Consider the following 18,116-nt stretch of genomic DNA (forward strand, 5'->3'; position numbering starts at 1 on the left):
ATTTTTATTAATTTTTAAAAATAAAATTTTTAAATCTAAAATTTAAAATTAAAAAAAATAAATAATTGAGGATGTATTAAAGGTTGTATTGATATAAAGCTTGCATGGAAAGTTACTTTAGGATCATACAATCGTAGAATAGTTTGGGTTGGAAGGGACCTTAAAGATTATCTAGATCCAACCCCTGCCACGGGCAGGGACACCTTCCTTCACATTGCTGAAAGCCCCATCCAGCCTGGCCTGGAATACTTCCGGGGATCGGGCAACCACAGATGCTCTGGGTAACCTGTTCCAGTGTGGCACAGGAAAGATATTCTTCTTAATATACAATCTAAATCTACACCCTTTCAGTTCAAAAACATTCGCCCTTGTCCTATGACTACATGATAGAATCCCCATGTTTATTATGGTAGACTATCGTGCAATGTGCCTTTGAGTTAAGTGAGTGTTACTTTTGTGGAGTGGAAGAGCTTACTCAGTGCTGTAGGTCAAACACAGGTATAAAACCATACAATGCATAGTCGTTAATCCAAAGCTGCCAGGATGTGAGGCGAGGAGAGCTGGGGGTTAGGTGGAAAAGGACTGGGTCTGCTGTAACTGAGGGAGAGGAGAGAGGAATCTGAGAATTTCATGTGGATCAGTTGAGCAATTAGAGAAAGCTTGATTTTGACACCTCTTTACAGAAGGCTTTTCTGCAATCCACATTACTTGCTGCAGTTGCCATGCTGCTGAATGTATAAGACAATATCTGAAACTGTTGCTACCTAAAAAATGGTATCAGTAGTCCGACAGTTTATCAGTGTTCTTTGGATAGACATTGTTAATGTTTGCTAGGACACAATGCCCTGTTTATTGTGTGTGATCAATACCTTGTCTACATTCAGAGTACGTATAGGCACATGTAAGCACATGCATGCATACATCTATATATCAATTACTAAATGCAGAAATGTTTTAGATGCTATAATCAGGTGCCTTGTTCTTCTCTAATATATAGATGTTGCATATATCTATATCTTGTTGAACTTTGCTTTACGGTTTTGGCTTGTGATTTTATTTAAAGGTTTTATGAGACTTGGTGTCCAGAAGAAATTTTGTAAGCAGATGAAGGCCTGTGGTTTTTCACACAGAGACAGATTAAGCATTGTTTTTGTAGCTTGTCTTAAGCAAAAATACTTATTTTCACAATTTTTATCTGTTTAAGTGTGAGCATAAAGTAAATGTGTATTCTGTGATGGTCATTGTTACTTTAAATTTACATGGATTTTCCAGTAGGAAACAGTAGAGAATTTATCACAGAGACATTGGCGGTACCTTCAGTATCTATAGTGGTGGAGCAACATACTCCTGGCGCTTGCCTGGGATTTGTCTGTGGTTGTTAATGTTGTGGTTTAATGTTGGGAATTTCTTGTGGCCTGTGGTGAGTGTAACAGATGATCTGCTAAGCTTTCTGAAATTAATGGAATGGTAGTTGCCTGTGACTGGAGAAGCCTGAATCTGCTGAGGAGGGAATCACCGTTTCAAGCCCAATCTCTTATTTACTCCCACTTAAGAATCATCATTGTCATCTTTCATAAAATACCGTGTGACAGGTGCCATGTTAACATAATGCAGCATGCTGTGATATGGATATAAGTGGGTCCTCTGGTGGGACAGTGCCTCTGCCCTCCTGTTGGAAAGAAGAGTAGCTTAAATAGGTTTTTACTTTCCTGTAATTGTCAGTAGCACATTCTTTAATAACTTAACAATGGTTTACAATAGTCAACGATGAACTTTGAGAGCAGAGATCGTAAAATGTGTTTGTTTTGGGATTGAAGTTTATCTTTAGAAGGTTACTTGTAAGGACGTCCTTCTCTCTTATCTGCTTATTGTAGATAAAAATTGTAATTTTATGAGGTGAAGGGTTAGTATTCATCTGTGCAATCTTTTTCTGCTATTTAATAATTCATCTGTTAGAAAATGATTTTATAGGAACATTAAAAATGTATGTCTCAAATTAAAAGAAGATATGGTAGAAGGTTTGTTTGACTAGTTATAAAACCTAAGCTGTTTTAGGATAGTAATTGCTCGGTGCTTCATAGCTATTTTTCTGAACAATTTAAAAAAAATTGTTGTGCTTTATCCTGAAAAAGTTCAAAGAATGTGTGTATGAATGCTTATTTATGTATTTCCAGAGACAGTATTCATGCTGGTGATGAGTATTTTTGCCTTCCTCTTTCTATGGAGAAAAATGATAAATTTATGCACAGTACCAGAAATTATAAGCATTAATCTCTTTGGTAGCCAAAATGGCTGAAATAGCTTATGTGGTATACCCATAGAAGAAAAAAAGAATGTCTGCTCTGTATAAGTCTTCAGCACTTAAAAAATGAAAATGTATTTGTTTCAGAATGGAGAGACCATTTTCTCTTGAATTTAGGTATCATTGTTCCTTTGTTTGACTTTTCTTTTTAGTTTATTTGCTCAAAGACCAGTCGATTTATCAATGTCTTTGCAGATTGATCAATAGAGGGAAAGTAGAGGGGAAAAGGACTAATAAGATTTTAGTAGGTATATTCAAGGTAAGAGTTTTAAGGGGGACAGAGGACAATCCTTGCCCCCAAGTCTCTGTCTTGTTGATTTTTATCTTCCTGTGATGTGCCTGACTTGATTTGTCAGTAACTTGTCATCTCTGCTCTGATCCAGTTGCGTTTGTTCAGTTCCTTAATAGTATCTAGGTCTTTTGTACTTCTTCCTGCAAACTGAGAATATAACATGAACAACTGTAGCTTTCTGCTCCAAATAAATGGAAGAAACTATGAAGATTCTGTATTTAATTATTTTACTATTAATTTTATTATTATTCTTATATATAATATGTTATATAATATTAGTAAACTGTTAATGATTATGTAATGCCTGAAAGCTCTGAAATATCCCAGAAAAGTATATCTGGAAAATCCCTTCTCAGTTAATATAACATACTGGCCTTTGCCACTGCTGGGGTAAACTAAATCTGTATCACTCCTTACTGATGTTTGTCTTCTTGATATTACGGAGAGATTCCACAGCCATTACTTTTGGTCCTTCATCATCTTTACTACTCTTTTCTGATGTAGCACTTCGAAAAGGAAATATTTCACTGTCACAATTTCAAATGCAAGTTTCTGCTTTAACTGGGAAATTAGGAAATTAATCTGACTTGTCTGGTTTCATTAAGCAAGGCATGGGATATTACTTATAACCAAATAATACTGACAGTTTAAATGGTTTCAATGTTACTGGTCTGATGTTTACAGAAGTAGGAAGATAATTTTCAGAGAGACTTACTGAAATTCAATCTGAGTATCTGGAGGTCTAGCATATCTGGTATATACCTGGAGGCCTTTTCAAGGTCTTTCTCTTTGTAGTCTTGCTGAATGCAGAATTCCCAAGATTTGGTCCCAAGTATATACCCTAGACATGACACGCACAAGAATGTCAGTTAATATACTTTGTAAGATTTAATTAGTGATTTTACTTTGGTGATTGTGGTTTGTTTTTTTTTTTTTTTTTCCTGTTGGGTTGGTTGGTGGCTTTTTTGGTTCTTTGGGTTTGGAGGTGTATTTTTTATTTTGGATGTTGTGGGATTTTTGATGAGGGTTTTTTTGGGGGGGTTGGGTTTTTTGTGTGTGTAGTCTACAAAGCCATCTTACATTTAAACAGAAAAAAAGTTGTGGATACCATTGTGTATCTATGGAGATGTATTCTGATTTTTTTTAAAAGGGATATTAGCAGAAGTTAAAGGTCTTTCTTCCGTTTCTCGTATTTTCAATGCATTATGCTTTTCAGAACCACTTGTTCTTTTGCTTTTTCACTCACAGATGTGAATGTGATAGGCTTCATTGTCACTTTGCTATCCATGAGCAATTTATTTCTTTCAGTTGTGGCGGGAACAGAAAAAAAGGAGTCAAACCAGTTATTATATTGTTCTATCCCAACCCTATGTGGCAATTATGCTACTTGTGCTAAAGGTGTTGCTTGTCGAACTGATTTGTGCAAAACTACTATGTAGCAATTAATTAGTGTTGGCATGGGTAACAGAATTTAGCTTGCATTCTGTTGCCTCACTGTGACAAAAGCCATTTTATACTTGATTGCTTTGCTGTAATGTGCTTCTAGAGAGCTTGTATGTGCTGACTTCTCCATGCAATTGTTCCACCTGTAAGCTACAGTCCTGTGATTATCCTTCATATACATATTTCGGTTTCTTGGGTCTGTAGTCGTTACTGATAAATGGTTGTCTCAGAAAAGGTAGTAACAACTGCTCTCTTAAACTTTTGGTTCATTAAGCCAAAATGCAGAATAGCTTTGATGTGCAAATAACAAGCAAGAAGTTATCAAAAAGAGCATACAAGGTGATTTAGGAGGTACTGTAGGTACAGTAGGTCTGCATTCTCACATGGAAACAAATGGGAATCAACACAATAGGTTTTGGGCTTTTTGTTTTAAAACCCCTGCCTTAAAATGGCTATTCAGATGTCAGCGTTTGGCAACCAAGTCTCTGGGAGCTCACTCGATGAGCACCGAGGGTAGGGAAGATTGTCAGATGTATATCGCATTGTCCCTTGAAAGAGGCTCTTCTCCATGGACTTCAGCTGTTAAGTCTGAGTGGTTATGGACAACACCTGTTGTGGCTAAAAATGGTTGCTGGTGAATCTCTCATAGCTCAAAACTTTTCTTTCTTGATACATTATACCATGTTTTTACTAGGTTTTAGTGTAATGGAATAACAAACGTTTCTGAGTTTGTAGTCCAGTTGGCTTATACAAATAGTGCTTCTATCACCCCACAAATTATTCATCAGCAGGAATTATCCTAAATGAGCAGGTATTAGTCAGGGGCTGGCATTCTGGCAGAATAGATCTAGGAAGTATTAATAATTGTAAAATGCATACATGAAAATTCTCTATTTACACTTTCTAAAGAGAAAGGGGTTAGATGCAATCCAAGCTGCAGTGAATGTCTGGAAGGAATATCAGCCTTTTATTTAATATCAGTGAAACCAAATGATTTTGGGGGTCAACAGTTTCACAAAACCACAGAATGGTCATGGTTGAAGGTATTTCTGGAGCTTATTTGGTCCAGCTCTCCTGCTGAAGCAGGGCCACCTACATCCAGCTGCCCAGGACCGTGTCCACATGGCTTTTGAATATCTTCAAGGATGGAGACTCCATAACCTCCCTGGGCAACCTGTGCCGGTGCTTGGTCACCTTCATAGTAAAGAGTGTTTCCTGATGTCTGGAGGGAACTTGCCATGTTTCAGTTTGTGTTCATTGCCTCTGATACTGGCACTGGGCACCACTGAAAAGAGCCCGGCTCTGTCCTCTTTGCACCCTCCCTTCAGGTATTTATACATACTGATGGAATCTCCCTGAGCCTCCTCTTCTCCAGGCTGACTGGTCCCAGCTCTCTCAGCCTTTCCTCACAGGAGAGGTGTTCCAGTCGCTTCATCATCTTTGTGGTCCCTTCATTGTACTCTATCCAGTATGTTCATTTCTCTTGTACTGGGGAGCTCAGCAGTGGACCCAGCCCTCCATGTGTGGCCTCAGCAGTGCTGAGTAGAGGGAAAGGATCACCTCCCTCAGCCCACTAGCAACACTTTATCTTATGCAGCCCAGGATACCATTAGCTTTCTTTGCCACAAGGACACATTGCTCGCTCATGTTCAACATGGTGTCTACCAGGACCCCCGGGTCTTTTTCTGTCAACTGCTTCCCATCTGGGTGGCCCCCAGTATACGCTGGTCCTCAGGCATGTCTTCCATGCTCCAGACTTTCCTCTTGGTCTCTGGGTCCTTGGATTTCTGAAGGTTGATCTTGCTAGCAAAGACTGAGGTGATGAAGGCAATCAGTATTTCAGTTTTTCCGTGTCTTGTGTCACCAGGGCCCTTGTCCCTTCTCCCATTTAGTAGCAAACCAACATTTCCCTAGTCTTCCTTTTGCTATATACTTACAGAAGTCTTTCTTGTTGCCCTTGACATCTCTTGCCAGCTTGAGCTCTGCCAGATTCAGTTCAGCTTAGTGGATATTGTACAAGGCTGAGAGCAAGGAAATGTTTTGATATCATACCTCCTCAGTCTTTAGACATGAGCTGTTTGGACAGATGGCTGTCGTCATTTGCGTTTGCCCAGCACCAACGTGTTGTGATTAATGCAAAAATAGAGAAGATGAAATAGGGTGGTATACAGAATTTGTGGATAGAACTACTGCTGTTGCATCTTGAAGTACAGTTTGGAAAGAACATGTCAGAATAATTTTCTACACAAACAGTGCTAGTTTCAGTATTGGTGTAGGCAGGTGCTGATGAATGTCTCCACAGTACAGTTTGACATAACCTGTCTGTTACTTTGAGTTGACTTTTTAATTTTTTTTTCCTTGGCATTATTTGATGTGTATTTATTAAATATCTTAGTGCCCTCCACTTGCATTAGAACATAGTTTGTTCTAACTTTCCTGAGTTGAAGATATGTTGACATTATTCCACACTGTTCGTGGTGACACAATTAGGAGATACTGTGTGGTTTTGCCATTATTTTTTTTTTTTTTTTCCAATTTACTTCCTTCCTGATGCTAGCAACTGTTGTAATTTAGAACTACTGGATGTCTTTGGCCACTGAATTCTGCTTGCAGCTGTTCTCTGTTCTCATATCAGGAAAAGCTTATGCTCAGGTCTTTTAAAAAATATCTTTTAAAAGTATATTTGTCAAGATATGTCTCTGAAATATCCTAGGTACTATTTTATTTTCTGAAAAAAAGCTCGTATTCTTCTGCATTCTGATGTGAATAGACCCCTTAGAATTTGAATGAACAATCATTCTTGTATCTTCTCACTGTGTATTTTTATACTTTAATTCATTTCTGGGAGCAAGCAGGCTGAATGTGAACCCTTTTGGAAGAAGTGGCAGAGTGTGAAAGCTTCAGTTATAGCTCATGTGAGTTTTATTATGGAAGAGCAGAAGAGAAAAAGGAGAGGAAAGGAAGCAAGGTGCCTGTCAGTACCCTGATTGGTGATTGCTGAAATTAAAAATATTTTAAGCACCATCTTTTTCTAGAGCAAGGAAATGCAAGGATATGGATTGGAGTCTCTGCATAGGTGCTTCAGATTGTTTTGGCTGCTGTTATGAAAATACAAAATTTTAGATATTTTTCTCTGATACGGACTGGAAACAGTTGCTTTAGAAAGCAATATGTAGCACGCAACATGCCCCAACAAATTTTGTCTGCTGTTTTTAGTCTGCCCTGCTTGGCTTGTTTTTTGCGGTTCTTTATAAGTCTAGTCCTATTAAGTTGTTTTCATTTTTTGTTTTGGTTTTTTTTGTGGATTTTTATTTTTTGTGTTGTTTGGTTTGGGTTTTTTTTGTGTTGTTTTGGTGTTTGGGGTTTTTTGGGTGTGGTTTTTTTTTTTTTTTGTCTTTGGATTGAATATAGAAAAGATCCTGTGGTTAGAAAACTGAGAATTTTATTTATCTATATATTATTAATGCAGATATTACTTTAAAGGATAATGGTTATCATTACTATGTGTCTTAAAATGTATCAGTAATTTGGCTGGGAATATATTTGGTTTGAGATGCAGCATATTAAAAAAAATAGATAAAATTTCTCACATGGTAGAGAATTTGCAAGGGTCACTGGAAGTGATAAAGGACTGACCTCTCCTCTAGGTTTAGAAAAGTACGTGGCATCATGCCAGACTTGTACTGCTGGTTTTCTAGTAACTACCTGTGTTCAAAAGGACTGCATCTCTCTACTGGAAAGTACATTCTGAGTCTATCACAAAAATAAGTGAAGCATTAAGTATTTCATATTGATTCTTAACTTGTCTCTTACTGCTACTGTCCCGGTTTTAGCATTTAAACATCATGATCTACAATGCTGTCAAGGTTTATGTTTCCCATAGTTAAAAGTCTTGCCTTTGCATGCAGTCTTATTATTTTTAAATCTCAATCATTTAAGAACTTTCACGCTTAAACAAGTGTTTTGGTTTATTGAAGATCTTGTGTTCACAAACTATGCAAGGATGTTTTTTCTTCAACTTAGTTAATCAAGAGCAGGGTAGGTTTTTGATGAACTACCACTGCTCCAAAGCCAGAGCAGCTGTAACTTTTCTGTGTGGTGTTTTGTCAAGACATTTTCTAGGCATTAGCTTAGAAACATTTGGCGTAAGCAATTGGAAAGAAGTGATCACAGATAAGTGGAAGGATGCAAGTATTTTCCTGGTGTTCCTAACTAACATAGGGGTCTCCAGGGTCACTGTGTCTAGTCTCTAGCTTCCTCCTCATCAGATAACTGTGTCATACAGGCCTTTTCAAAGGTTTATTATGCTTCATTTTAATTCTGTTTTTTCCTGCAACATGTATGTCATTGAAGTATAATATTGTTACTAACTCCTCTTGTGTTTAAATGGTGTAGCTCAACTAAAGCTCACCTACAGTTCTTGCTTACGTGTGAAGAGACAGTTTCAGGTTTGGGGTGGTTGGGTTTTTCCCTGCGCCCCATTCCAGTTCCCTCATCCCCCTCCCCTGGGAATTGAGTAGTGGAGCTAGCTCGCTTAGAAATAATGAATTCGCTGAACCGTTACCATTTGGGACCCTTGATAAACATGTTTTCTGGGTGGTTCCTCACCAGAGAGTGCGAACTGAGGTGAATCTTGGGAGTATGTTGGGTAGACCTTAAATAGGAATTTGAGGATGAGAAAAGGTCTGTCTGTCAGGCTTTCCTGTGGGTGACTGCGATGGTTGAGGAATCTGTGAGCTGACCAGCTCTGCTGGTAGGGATACTAATGACAAGATAGCCTTAACTCCTTTGGTTTTCAATCCCAGGAGGTGTGTTATTGAGGAAAAAAGAACTATAATGAGGTGTTAGCTGCCTTGGCAGAATTGAGATCCCAAAGTTTTCACCCAAGTGTTTGAGTTGCTGTGTTGGAAATTCTCCTGGGTCCTGTCGGCAGCAAAGGCTGCCTCACAGCATTACTTAACTATTTGAATGGAAGTAATTATGTTTTCATGATTTCTGAATTAGTTCAGAAAAATTATCTATAACTTTCACAAGGGAAATGCTTTTTATTATGTCAACAACATTTTTGTTAGGTAAAAATTCATTTAGCTGTCCCTTTCAGCTAGTTTCAATTAAGTATTTCTTTTGTAACATGATGCTATTTCCATGTTTATATTAATTTTTAGTTTCTTGGTAAGTAAAAACTTTGCTTTAGTATTATAAAATGCCTTCACTGCAAAAACATTGGATAGAATTAGATAGATAGAAACTTGTCAGTGAATGATTCATTAGTGTTTTATCTTATGTATAGCTGGTCTTGCTGTTCATGGCTTTTCATTTGCAGAAAGTTATTTTACTACAAAACGAACTTGCCTCTACGTGCTGTTTAGCCTTAAACAATTCTAGTGTAAGTATGTCACAAAAGGAGTGGTAGGTTAAAGAGTTTAAAGAATGATCAATGAAGAGTTTAAGGGAAATAGCTTTAATATGAATGTGTGGAAGTACAACTACACAAGATTCGATGGCAAGACTCTGTTACTTATTACATGGAGTAAATGCACAGAGATATATCAAGTTAAAATCAAATTAAACTAAAGGTAGATAGAAACGTTCATAAAGATCAAAGTTATAAAAGGTAAAGGAGATCCTCCCGCTGAGTCACAAGGTTCAGAGTAGACCCCCTTGCTTTCTAAACTCTCACAGCATTTAGGAGTGGCTGGATCAATTCCTTGTCTCAGACTTGGACAAGGGATTAGATCTAAAGGTGGGAGGAGGGCGGGAAGAAAGTTTATTAACATTTCTTAAGATTTTAGCAGGAAATTAATTGGTTTCATATCAAAAAATTACATAATTAAACCAACTATTTCAAGTTTGCAATATATATTACAGCAAAGGTAAGTTTGCCCTCGAGTTCAGTGAAATACTCACGTGTTATGCCTTTGCTTTCCCCGGTGGGCGACGGGTTGAGCCTTGAGGAGCAGGGGTAGCAGCCCAGGCCCCACTGTCGGCTTTCACTGGCAGTCCCCCGGTACCACTGACTTACTGGTGTTTGAGCTCTGAGCGGCGTCTCGCTCACAGAGTGATGCTGGCCACAGCCCACTGCTGCCCAGAACTCAAAAAAGTTTCACTTTTAGGACTGCTCTTTATAAGGCTTTATAAGACTATGGCTTTAGTCATCAGCAAATTTCCATCCCAACTGCAAGCTGACCTGATAATTTTCTACAAAATTCCAGGAACAATGTATTTTTCCACTTTGTTGCCACTCAGGCTGTGATCTGGTGAGAACATTCCAGGGTTGTCAGGGAATAACTGATTATTTCCATTCTTCTTTTCTGCTTTGACCAGTTAACAGGAGTTCCAGCGTAGGCAGTGCCATTCTCTGCCTCAGTCGAGTAGGAGTTACTGGTACAGTCGAGGGGTGCTCAACTGCCCAACTCATCCCTCAGGGTGTCGAGCTGACAGTTCCCAGTACAGGCAGTGCTGTTATCCACCTTAACTGAGCAAGAGCTGCTCATCAGCCAAGGGGTGCTTGGCTGTTGGACTCACTGAAGCTGGCACCAAGGCATAGCCAGCAGCTCCTGAGGTCATAGGACAGCCCAGAGAAGGGGGAGAGCTGCACCACCACCAAATATTAGGTTCAAGTATACTTGGAGTCATCCTACTGTGCTTTCACAAAAATTAAAATGAATCAGTGAAGGAGGTGTATATGAGAAAGAACCAAAAGAAGCGGCGGAGTTCTGCTATTTAACCTTACCAGATGTGAAGTGTTAAAGTCTTTCATAAGAATATAAAAAGAAAACATTTTTAATAATTTATTTTTTCTAAGTAATGTATTCTTCTTTTGTTTTATTCACAAGTTGAATAGAAATTGTGGGAGGTGCCAAAAATAGATCAAGATGCACAGCATCAGGGTTATGCATACTGGAACAGTGAGGGAAGAGCACAAAGTTTCCAGTAATTCTGGACTCTAGTTGAAGTTTTGGTGTACTTGTTGTTGAGCTTGGAGGGGATTTTTGCACTGCAGTTTCACAGACATGATACCTTCTGTTTGCTTATAGCACTCTAATACACCTTTCCACCAAACCTTGGAACTGATGTATTTACAGATTTGATTTCAGATAATTAAACCAGTGGACCCCCTCCTATAGCTGAACAGAGATGTGTTGCAAGTTGAATGATCTAGAGAAATTACAAGATATAACTATTTTTTTTTCCTATTTCCATCTCAAATGTCTTTTAATATCTCTCTAATTATGTGTATTAGAGCCTAACAGGGAAAAAAAAAAGGAAGTGAAACACTACATTTCTGTTGTAACTAAACCTTTTAATGTTTGCTTTATATATGTGATGGTCTGACGTGACTACTGTCAGAACTATGGAAGATTCTCACCTTCTTCAGTACCACGAGTAGTCAGAACTAGGCAAGCAGGGGAAGGACAAGGAAAGGTCTCAAGCTGTACTGAAAATACCATGCTTGGTGACAGTGGTTTATAGTTTACAAAACCCCAGCTTTTACAAAATGTAGGGAGACTTATGGTCTAAGGGTAGGCTTTGGGCTACAGAATTGGTCTCCCTCTTTCCTGGCCACATTTTGTTCTTAATTGACTAAGTAAGTATTCTTTGGAAATGCTTGCTTTGATCAGTGACTCAGTTGAGCTAGTAATGAGGATACACTTTTGGATCCTGACAAGAATTAAGAATTCAGTGAAGATGTATATTTTGTGTATTCCTGTAAGTGTAGCTTAGCCTTCATGGTGATTACAGGATGCAATTTTAGGTCTGTGTAGAAGTGTGAAGATTTGAGTATTTCTTAAGCATTAAACTTCAGCAACTAAATCCTTTAGTGGTCTCTGCTGTAATAATTCCTACTTTTTCCGTTGCAGTCAAATACTGTTGACTATTTAAGTTGTTCACAAACATTTATTTCTGCAACGATATTAGGTGAAGAGTGATCGGCATAATCTGCATCTTGGAGCTCAGATGTTAAAACGAAGTATGTGCTGTTTTGCAGTGCTTGACACAAAACAATCAGATACTTCCTTTCCACCCCCACCCCCTTTTTTTCTGTATGTTGCATGTCATACACTTAATTCTCAACCTTGGAGCCCTTTAGAGGGGTCAGCAAGCATATAAATGAGTGATTTGCTTTGATACAGGCTAATTAGGTTTCCAAAAGGCTTTTGACCGTGTCCTTCAACAAAAGCTTGTAGTGAAGCTAAGCTGCCATTGTGTGAGAAGAAAGATACTTCCACAGATAAATAATCATTTAAGATGAAAAATGAAAGTAGGAATAAATTCTTGACATGTCCAGAAGCAGCCACCAAGGCATTCTGCAGAGATTTTTGCCTTTCAACATGTTCATAAGGTACCAGAGTGGGGGCCAGAGAACAGTGTGAAGACAGAAGTTTGTAGGTGCAAACTACTTTGGAACAGCAAGGACATTATGTGGTTTTGAGGACCTGTAGAAGGACCATTACAGTATCACCAACTGTGAATGATTTGCAGTAAAGTAGCAGGCACATTTTAGTGTCGATAATAAGATACAAAACAATGCACAGTGCGTAAAATCCTAATTTCACACGCAGAACGATGGACTCTGAGCTTGCCATTGGCACTCTGCAGCATGATCGTGGTTCATAAAAATATCAGCTTGGAGCCCAGTGATGGTCAAAAAAAGTAAATGAAGTGTTAAGAGTGGTTAAGGAAATTTGGTATAAATTAGATAATGGTATTATGCTGTTGTATAAATTATGTCTCACCCACAGCTTGGTTACTCTGTGCCAGCTCTGCTCTTGTTATCTTCAAAGAATATAGCATGGTTAGAAAGAGCTTTAGAGAAGGATAATGAAAGAATAGGGAATGGTTTCTATACAAGATTGATTGAATAATCTGGGCCTCTTCAAATGTGAGGCAATATTACTTGGGGACATACAGTAGAGGTCTACAAAGTTGTGACTAATATAGCAAGATGATTGGGATTAATTTGTTACTTATTTGGGTCATTGAAGGAAGCCAGGTACAAAACAGACAAATGGAAATGGCTCTTAATGCTGCCAGTAGGAAACCCATGGATTTTTCCCAAATGGTACTGCATTCACTAAAAGCTTGCATGATTTTAGGGGGGAAATGGACAAATGATGCATTAGGGTTGGCTAATTACGTAGGAGCATGTCCAGTTCAAAGAGTTCTGACCCTGATAATTCATTTGCATCTGAATGGAGGTGCTTCATGAACAAGGACATGGCATTAATTTGGAGAAGTAACTAAATTTTGGAGTATCACCTTTGAACTGTGCAGAAAATTCAGGGATCAAATCTAATTCTCCTCAGTAGCATTTGAGTTACCTGAGCTATTCAGCATTTTCCATTCTCATTCATTGTGGTGATGCTGGTACAAACGAGACAGGATAACCGTCTCCACAGCCCTGTTCTGTGCAAGCCCAATTCATCCCCCAAAACAGTCTCTCCATTAAGGGAGGCAAGCATCTCTCAGAAGTGCACTAGATGAGCATGCAATTAAATTGTAATAACGGGAAGGACATTTACAGTTGCACAGACAACTAATATTTCCTGGCTAGAGTGATAATCTGAATTATTTTCCAGCTAAAATGAAAATATTTAAGCCATTCTTTCTAGGACTGTAAACCGAACAGCAGTGCAGGCCAAGTGCAGGATTCACTCCCAGAGCACCCGGTGTCTTGTTGGGATAAACCTTCTCTGGTGAAAGAAATAGCCCAATAGTCTGTTTTTTCTCAGAAGCAGTGTGTGCATATGTGAGGAAAAGAACTACCTCAGGTTCTGGTCTGACTTGTCAGCATTTTAAATTGCTGTTTGCATCTATACACAATTCCCTTCTTCCATTTCCCCTTTTAAATGTGAACAGATGTTATCAAATTAAAGCCTGATAAGAATTTTTTTAACTGAGCTGCACCTTTTGCTTTAAAGTCTCTACAGTTTTGAATGCTTCATAGCTGTATTTATACCAGTTATGAATGTAAGTAAAAATATTTTAGCATTACATATATGAAAACTCAACTCTCTAATATATCTGGTTTTTTAATTGCTTTATTTTTCCTTTATTTACCTGATCAACGTTGCTCGTTATAACACTTTGTAGGCTTCTTACATTTCTGTATTTCTTCATGTTTTTTTGTTTTGTTGTGCTGTGTGTTTTTTTTTTCCTACTCATGGATCTCCATGCCTTAATCTCACTCTCTCCTGTGAACTTCTCTTTTTTGATAACTTCCTACTCTTGGAGGGTGGGAATTAATTAAATTAATCTGGAAGAGGTATAAAAAACCCAAGCAAATTCATTCCCAGATCTATCCCAAGAAAGGTAACTTTCTCCCCTCTGCCCCTGGTGCAAGAAGATATCAGCATCCAAGGGAAGAACACACTTACATGAGGTCAAGCTTCAGTGGAAATTGAATATAATTTATTTACAAATGAATTAATAACAGCACAATTCAGAGTCCAGTTCTTAACACTGATGCTCAGACTTCTTACCTGGACTTGTAGAAGCAAAGGGTTTTCAGAGTTTGTGTATGTGGTAGAACTGTATTGCGCTGTACAAAAATTGGTCTGTCAGAAAGACTTTAAATATAATACTTATTTTTTACTGAGTTGTTAGTCTCCCACACCAGAGAAGCATTTAAAAATTAATCCAAATTATTCAAGAATTGAAGATATTCATGGTGATGTTCCTTACTGGGAATGACAGCCGGCTCTCTGAAGATGCCTGAGGAGCTGGTGGACATTGTCAAATAGTGCTCTGTTCAGAGATGTCATTAGTCAAGGGAGTGTAGGTAGGACCCCCAGACACTAAATTCTTTTCTTTCAAGCTATTGTTGGCCAAGGCAGGATGAGGAAGTAGAGAATTAAATGGTTTCTGCAACTTAAATATATTGAGGTGCACATAAAATTAAAAGGGGGGTGGGGGGGGGGGTGGGGAAAGAAGTGCAGAACTTGTGGAGAGGTCAGAAGAGGGATTGTAGCCTGGTGCTGCCGAAGTATATATTTGCTCCACAGGCTTCCTCTTTCTGTACTTAGAGCACAAGTTGTGTGACCCTGTGAACCACATCATGAACATCCCCATATCCACCTTTCCTTGAAAGTTTTCCTTACTTTTTCGCTCTTTGAGGTTGTGGAACTAGTTCTGAGTATAAACAGACAACCTGGGATCCCTGTCTCCTTTGGTGGGAAGATAAAATGTGCTTTGTGTCTGGGTGGGATGTAAGGGTAAGGAAATGTAGTGAGTGGAGCATATGCACACAGATGCGTTCCTGGTGCAGCATTCAGGGCCAAGCTGTGTGAATGCCAGGTGTCTTGCCAAAGAGGGAACTTTTTATGAATTCTCAGGTCCCAAAGGAGCTCTGGACAGAGGTGGGAGCTGCTTGCTCCCAGTACTCCCTTGAGACAGAAGAATGCAGTGGTCATTACTTCCTAGCAAGGTGCCATGCAGATCCCCTAGTAAGAAGACCTGAGAAAGTGCTTGATGGAGACAGCGTTCTCCCGCTCACCTGCAGGAATGTTGGGTTGTTAATCCACTGCCTTTGCTGCTCCCTTACATTGTCCCCAGGAACGGGAAATGAAAGTGCTTGAAAAGGTTTATATATAGAGCGGCTGACTTGCTCTAAGCCTGTCTTGCACAGAAGACCCCAACAGACAGTTATTTTGGGCAGTCACGACTGCAAGTTTGTATCATATCACTTGACTCAGTCTTTACCCGTATGCTTTCCTCTTTCATATATTCCTTTTAGTTTAGACATTCATGCTTCATCTCTTATCTTTTTTTCTTCTAATTGTTTTCCTTTTACTGTCACTATATTCTGCCTCTTTTCGTGCATACAAAGAAGCATGGATCTCGACGATAAACGTGTTCTGGTCAGCTGGCATTATTTTGCAGCATCAGTACCAAAAGACAGCTCTGTGCTCTGGAGCACTCCAAGATCAACTCTTTGTGGTTACTGCCCATTTGGGGTGGGACAAGAAGGTGGATGTGGAGACACTCTCTACTTTTCCTTCAGACAGCAATTTCCCCATTGCCTTTCCAGAATGAAGAATGAAGTTCACGACTACTGCATAAATCTCGTGCTACAGCTGTTCTTTTCGTTGCCACTGGGGAGTGCTGCACTATTTCTGTGCTGCTGCCTGTTTTCCTGTGCAATTACGCTGCAGAAGGTTACAGGAGACTTTGGACTATGCTGTGACCCCTGACAAGAATATAAATTTTGTTAAAATTGGCTGATCAGTTGTGTGCTGTGATGTTGAATCTGTGTGAAAGTAATGGCATTTTTTCCAGAATTGAATCATGTTTATACATTTAGCAGAGTGAAAGCAGTATGCTGTTAATTGAGGTAATAAACATGCTTTTCTGGTGTGCCATAAGCAGCAAATCCAAAGAAAGTCATGTATATGAATGGTATGGAACTGCAATACATTGAGTAATAAATATTCCATTCAGTCGTCAAACCTTGTAGGAACTTCAACTAAATGAAAAAGGCAATGTGTCTTATATCTACACGCTTGCCACTGTGGGAATTCTGTAGAAATGAGTGTTGCAAACATTTTTTCTTTCATTTTGACAGGTAATATTTGAAGCTGAAGTCTCAGATGGGAGAAATGGCTACATTGCCATTGATGACATCCAGGTTCTGAGTTACCCTTGTGGTAAGTAATGATTAAGAGCTGCATTTTTCTCTGTCTTTTCAGGACATATTTGATATCATTGTAGACTGCTGAGTTTTCATCACTTTATCACTGACGTTCTTTGTTCTTTCAATAGTATTTTTGTTGCAGTTTCCAGGGGAAAATGTAGTGTTGCAATAGTGATTTACCTGGGTAAAATCTTTGTTGCCAGAAATGAAGTATACAGGAGTACAAAAGCAGAAATTCTTTAGTATCTTTTTAGTCATACTGTAGTCAGTGTACATGATCAAAATGGGTGTTAATGTGTATACTCACTGATTAAAGAAAACTGATTTGACAGATGCATGTAGTAAGTTTATCAGATTTCGTGGCTTTGTTCTTCTTTCTCTTTTTTTTCCCCCCTCCTTCCCTCAAACAGATACAACAGATTAAAAAAAAAAAAAAAAAGGCATCTGGCTATTAAACTACTGAAGGATTGGGTTTTGTTGTTTGCTGTTTTGTTTCTTGTGGACAGACTTCAGGCATTTGTTTGCCTTTCCCTGCTTAATCCTGGTGAAGAATTGCATGCAAACACAAGTTGCGATAAAGAGAATATTCTACAAATAAAAAGTTGTAAGGAAGAAATTATTACTGTGCATTTCTGTCATTTGTTACCACATTGTTTTTTTGGTAATTTGACTCTATTAAATTCTTCTGATCTTCCTCTAGACACCCAGACTTCCCCGTTCTAAAATGTGATTTCATTGTAATGTATGCTATGGCTGATAATTTAATTGCTTTCTGAAATCATCAAGTTTTAACAACTACCTCCTGCAAATTTGCAAAACTATGCCAACTCGTAAAGTTGCAATGGCAACCTTACATTTTGTTTTCTCCTACCCCGAACCCATTAAGACCATAGCTCTCAGGGGCTAGCAAGCTTACAGGATATTTGAGTGAGTTACCTCTTCAAATTTCAACCAGCCCAGCTATCTGATGTCTCTATTCAGCAAGGCTCTGCTCAGATTCAGTATCTGGCTTTCATTTTCTTTTCTTCTATTGCTGGTTGCGTTGTTGTGTCCCCTTCACCTTTGTGGTTTGTTTTTTTGTGTTTTTTTTTTTTTTTTTAAAGTGTCAAAACAAAAGACACTTGGTACAGCCATGGTGGCAGATTATCAGCATGATACAGTATTCAGATAAGATCTTTTTCGTTACTGATGTTTAAAAAATACGTTTGTTCAAATTTGCTGTTTTTCCCTGCATGGTTGGCTTTTTTGTTTGTTTGGGGGTTTTAGTAAGCACAAAGAAGTAACAGTTCAGCTACTGTTTTCATTAGCAGCTCTTAAGAAAGAAATGGACGAGAGCTGTGTAAGGTACCTATTCCTCATGTGTCTGTCAGCATGTCTAATAAATCCTTCAGGTGGTTGTGCCACTGAGCTTTCCTAGGGGCTTTGTCAGTGCAGGAAATAGATTT

The 18,116-nt window shown here is 38.6% G+C and overlaps 1 protein-coding gene across 7 annotated transcripts in view; it reads left to right on the forward strand.

Moving 5' to 3' along the window:
* PTPRK (protein tyrosine phosphatase receptor type K) overlaps positions 1 to 18,116 on the forward strand; it is a 411,664-nt gene that overhangs the window by 172,685 nt on the left and 220,863 nt on the right. For all 7 annotated transcript variants that reach the window (XM_040597798.1, XM_040597792.1, XM_040597791.1 and 4 more), the window contains exon 4: positions 16,603 to 16,684. In XM_040597798.1, the coding sequence (XP_040453732.1) occupies positions 16,603 to 16,684 (82 nt within the window). The remainder of the gene's footprint in view (positions 1 to 16,602; positions 16,685 to 18,116) is intronic.

The sequence above is a fragment of the Falco naumanni genome, chromosome 6 (genome assembly GCF_017639655.2).
Source record: "Falco naumanni isolate bFalNau1 chromosome 6, bFalNau1.pat, whole genome shotgun sequence".
Lineage (NCBI taxonomy): Eukaryota > Metazoa > Chordata > Aves > Falconiformes > Falconidae > Falco > Falco naumanni.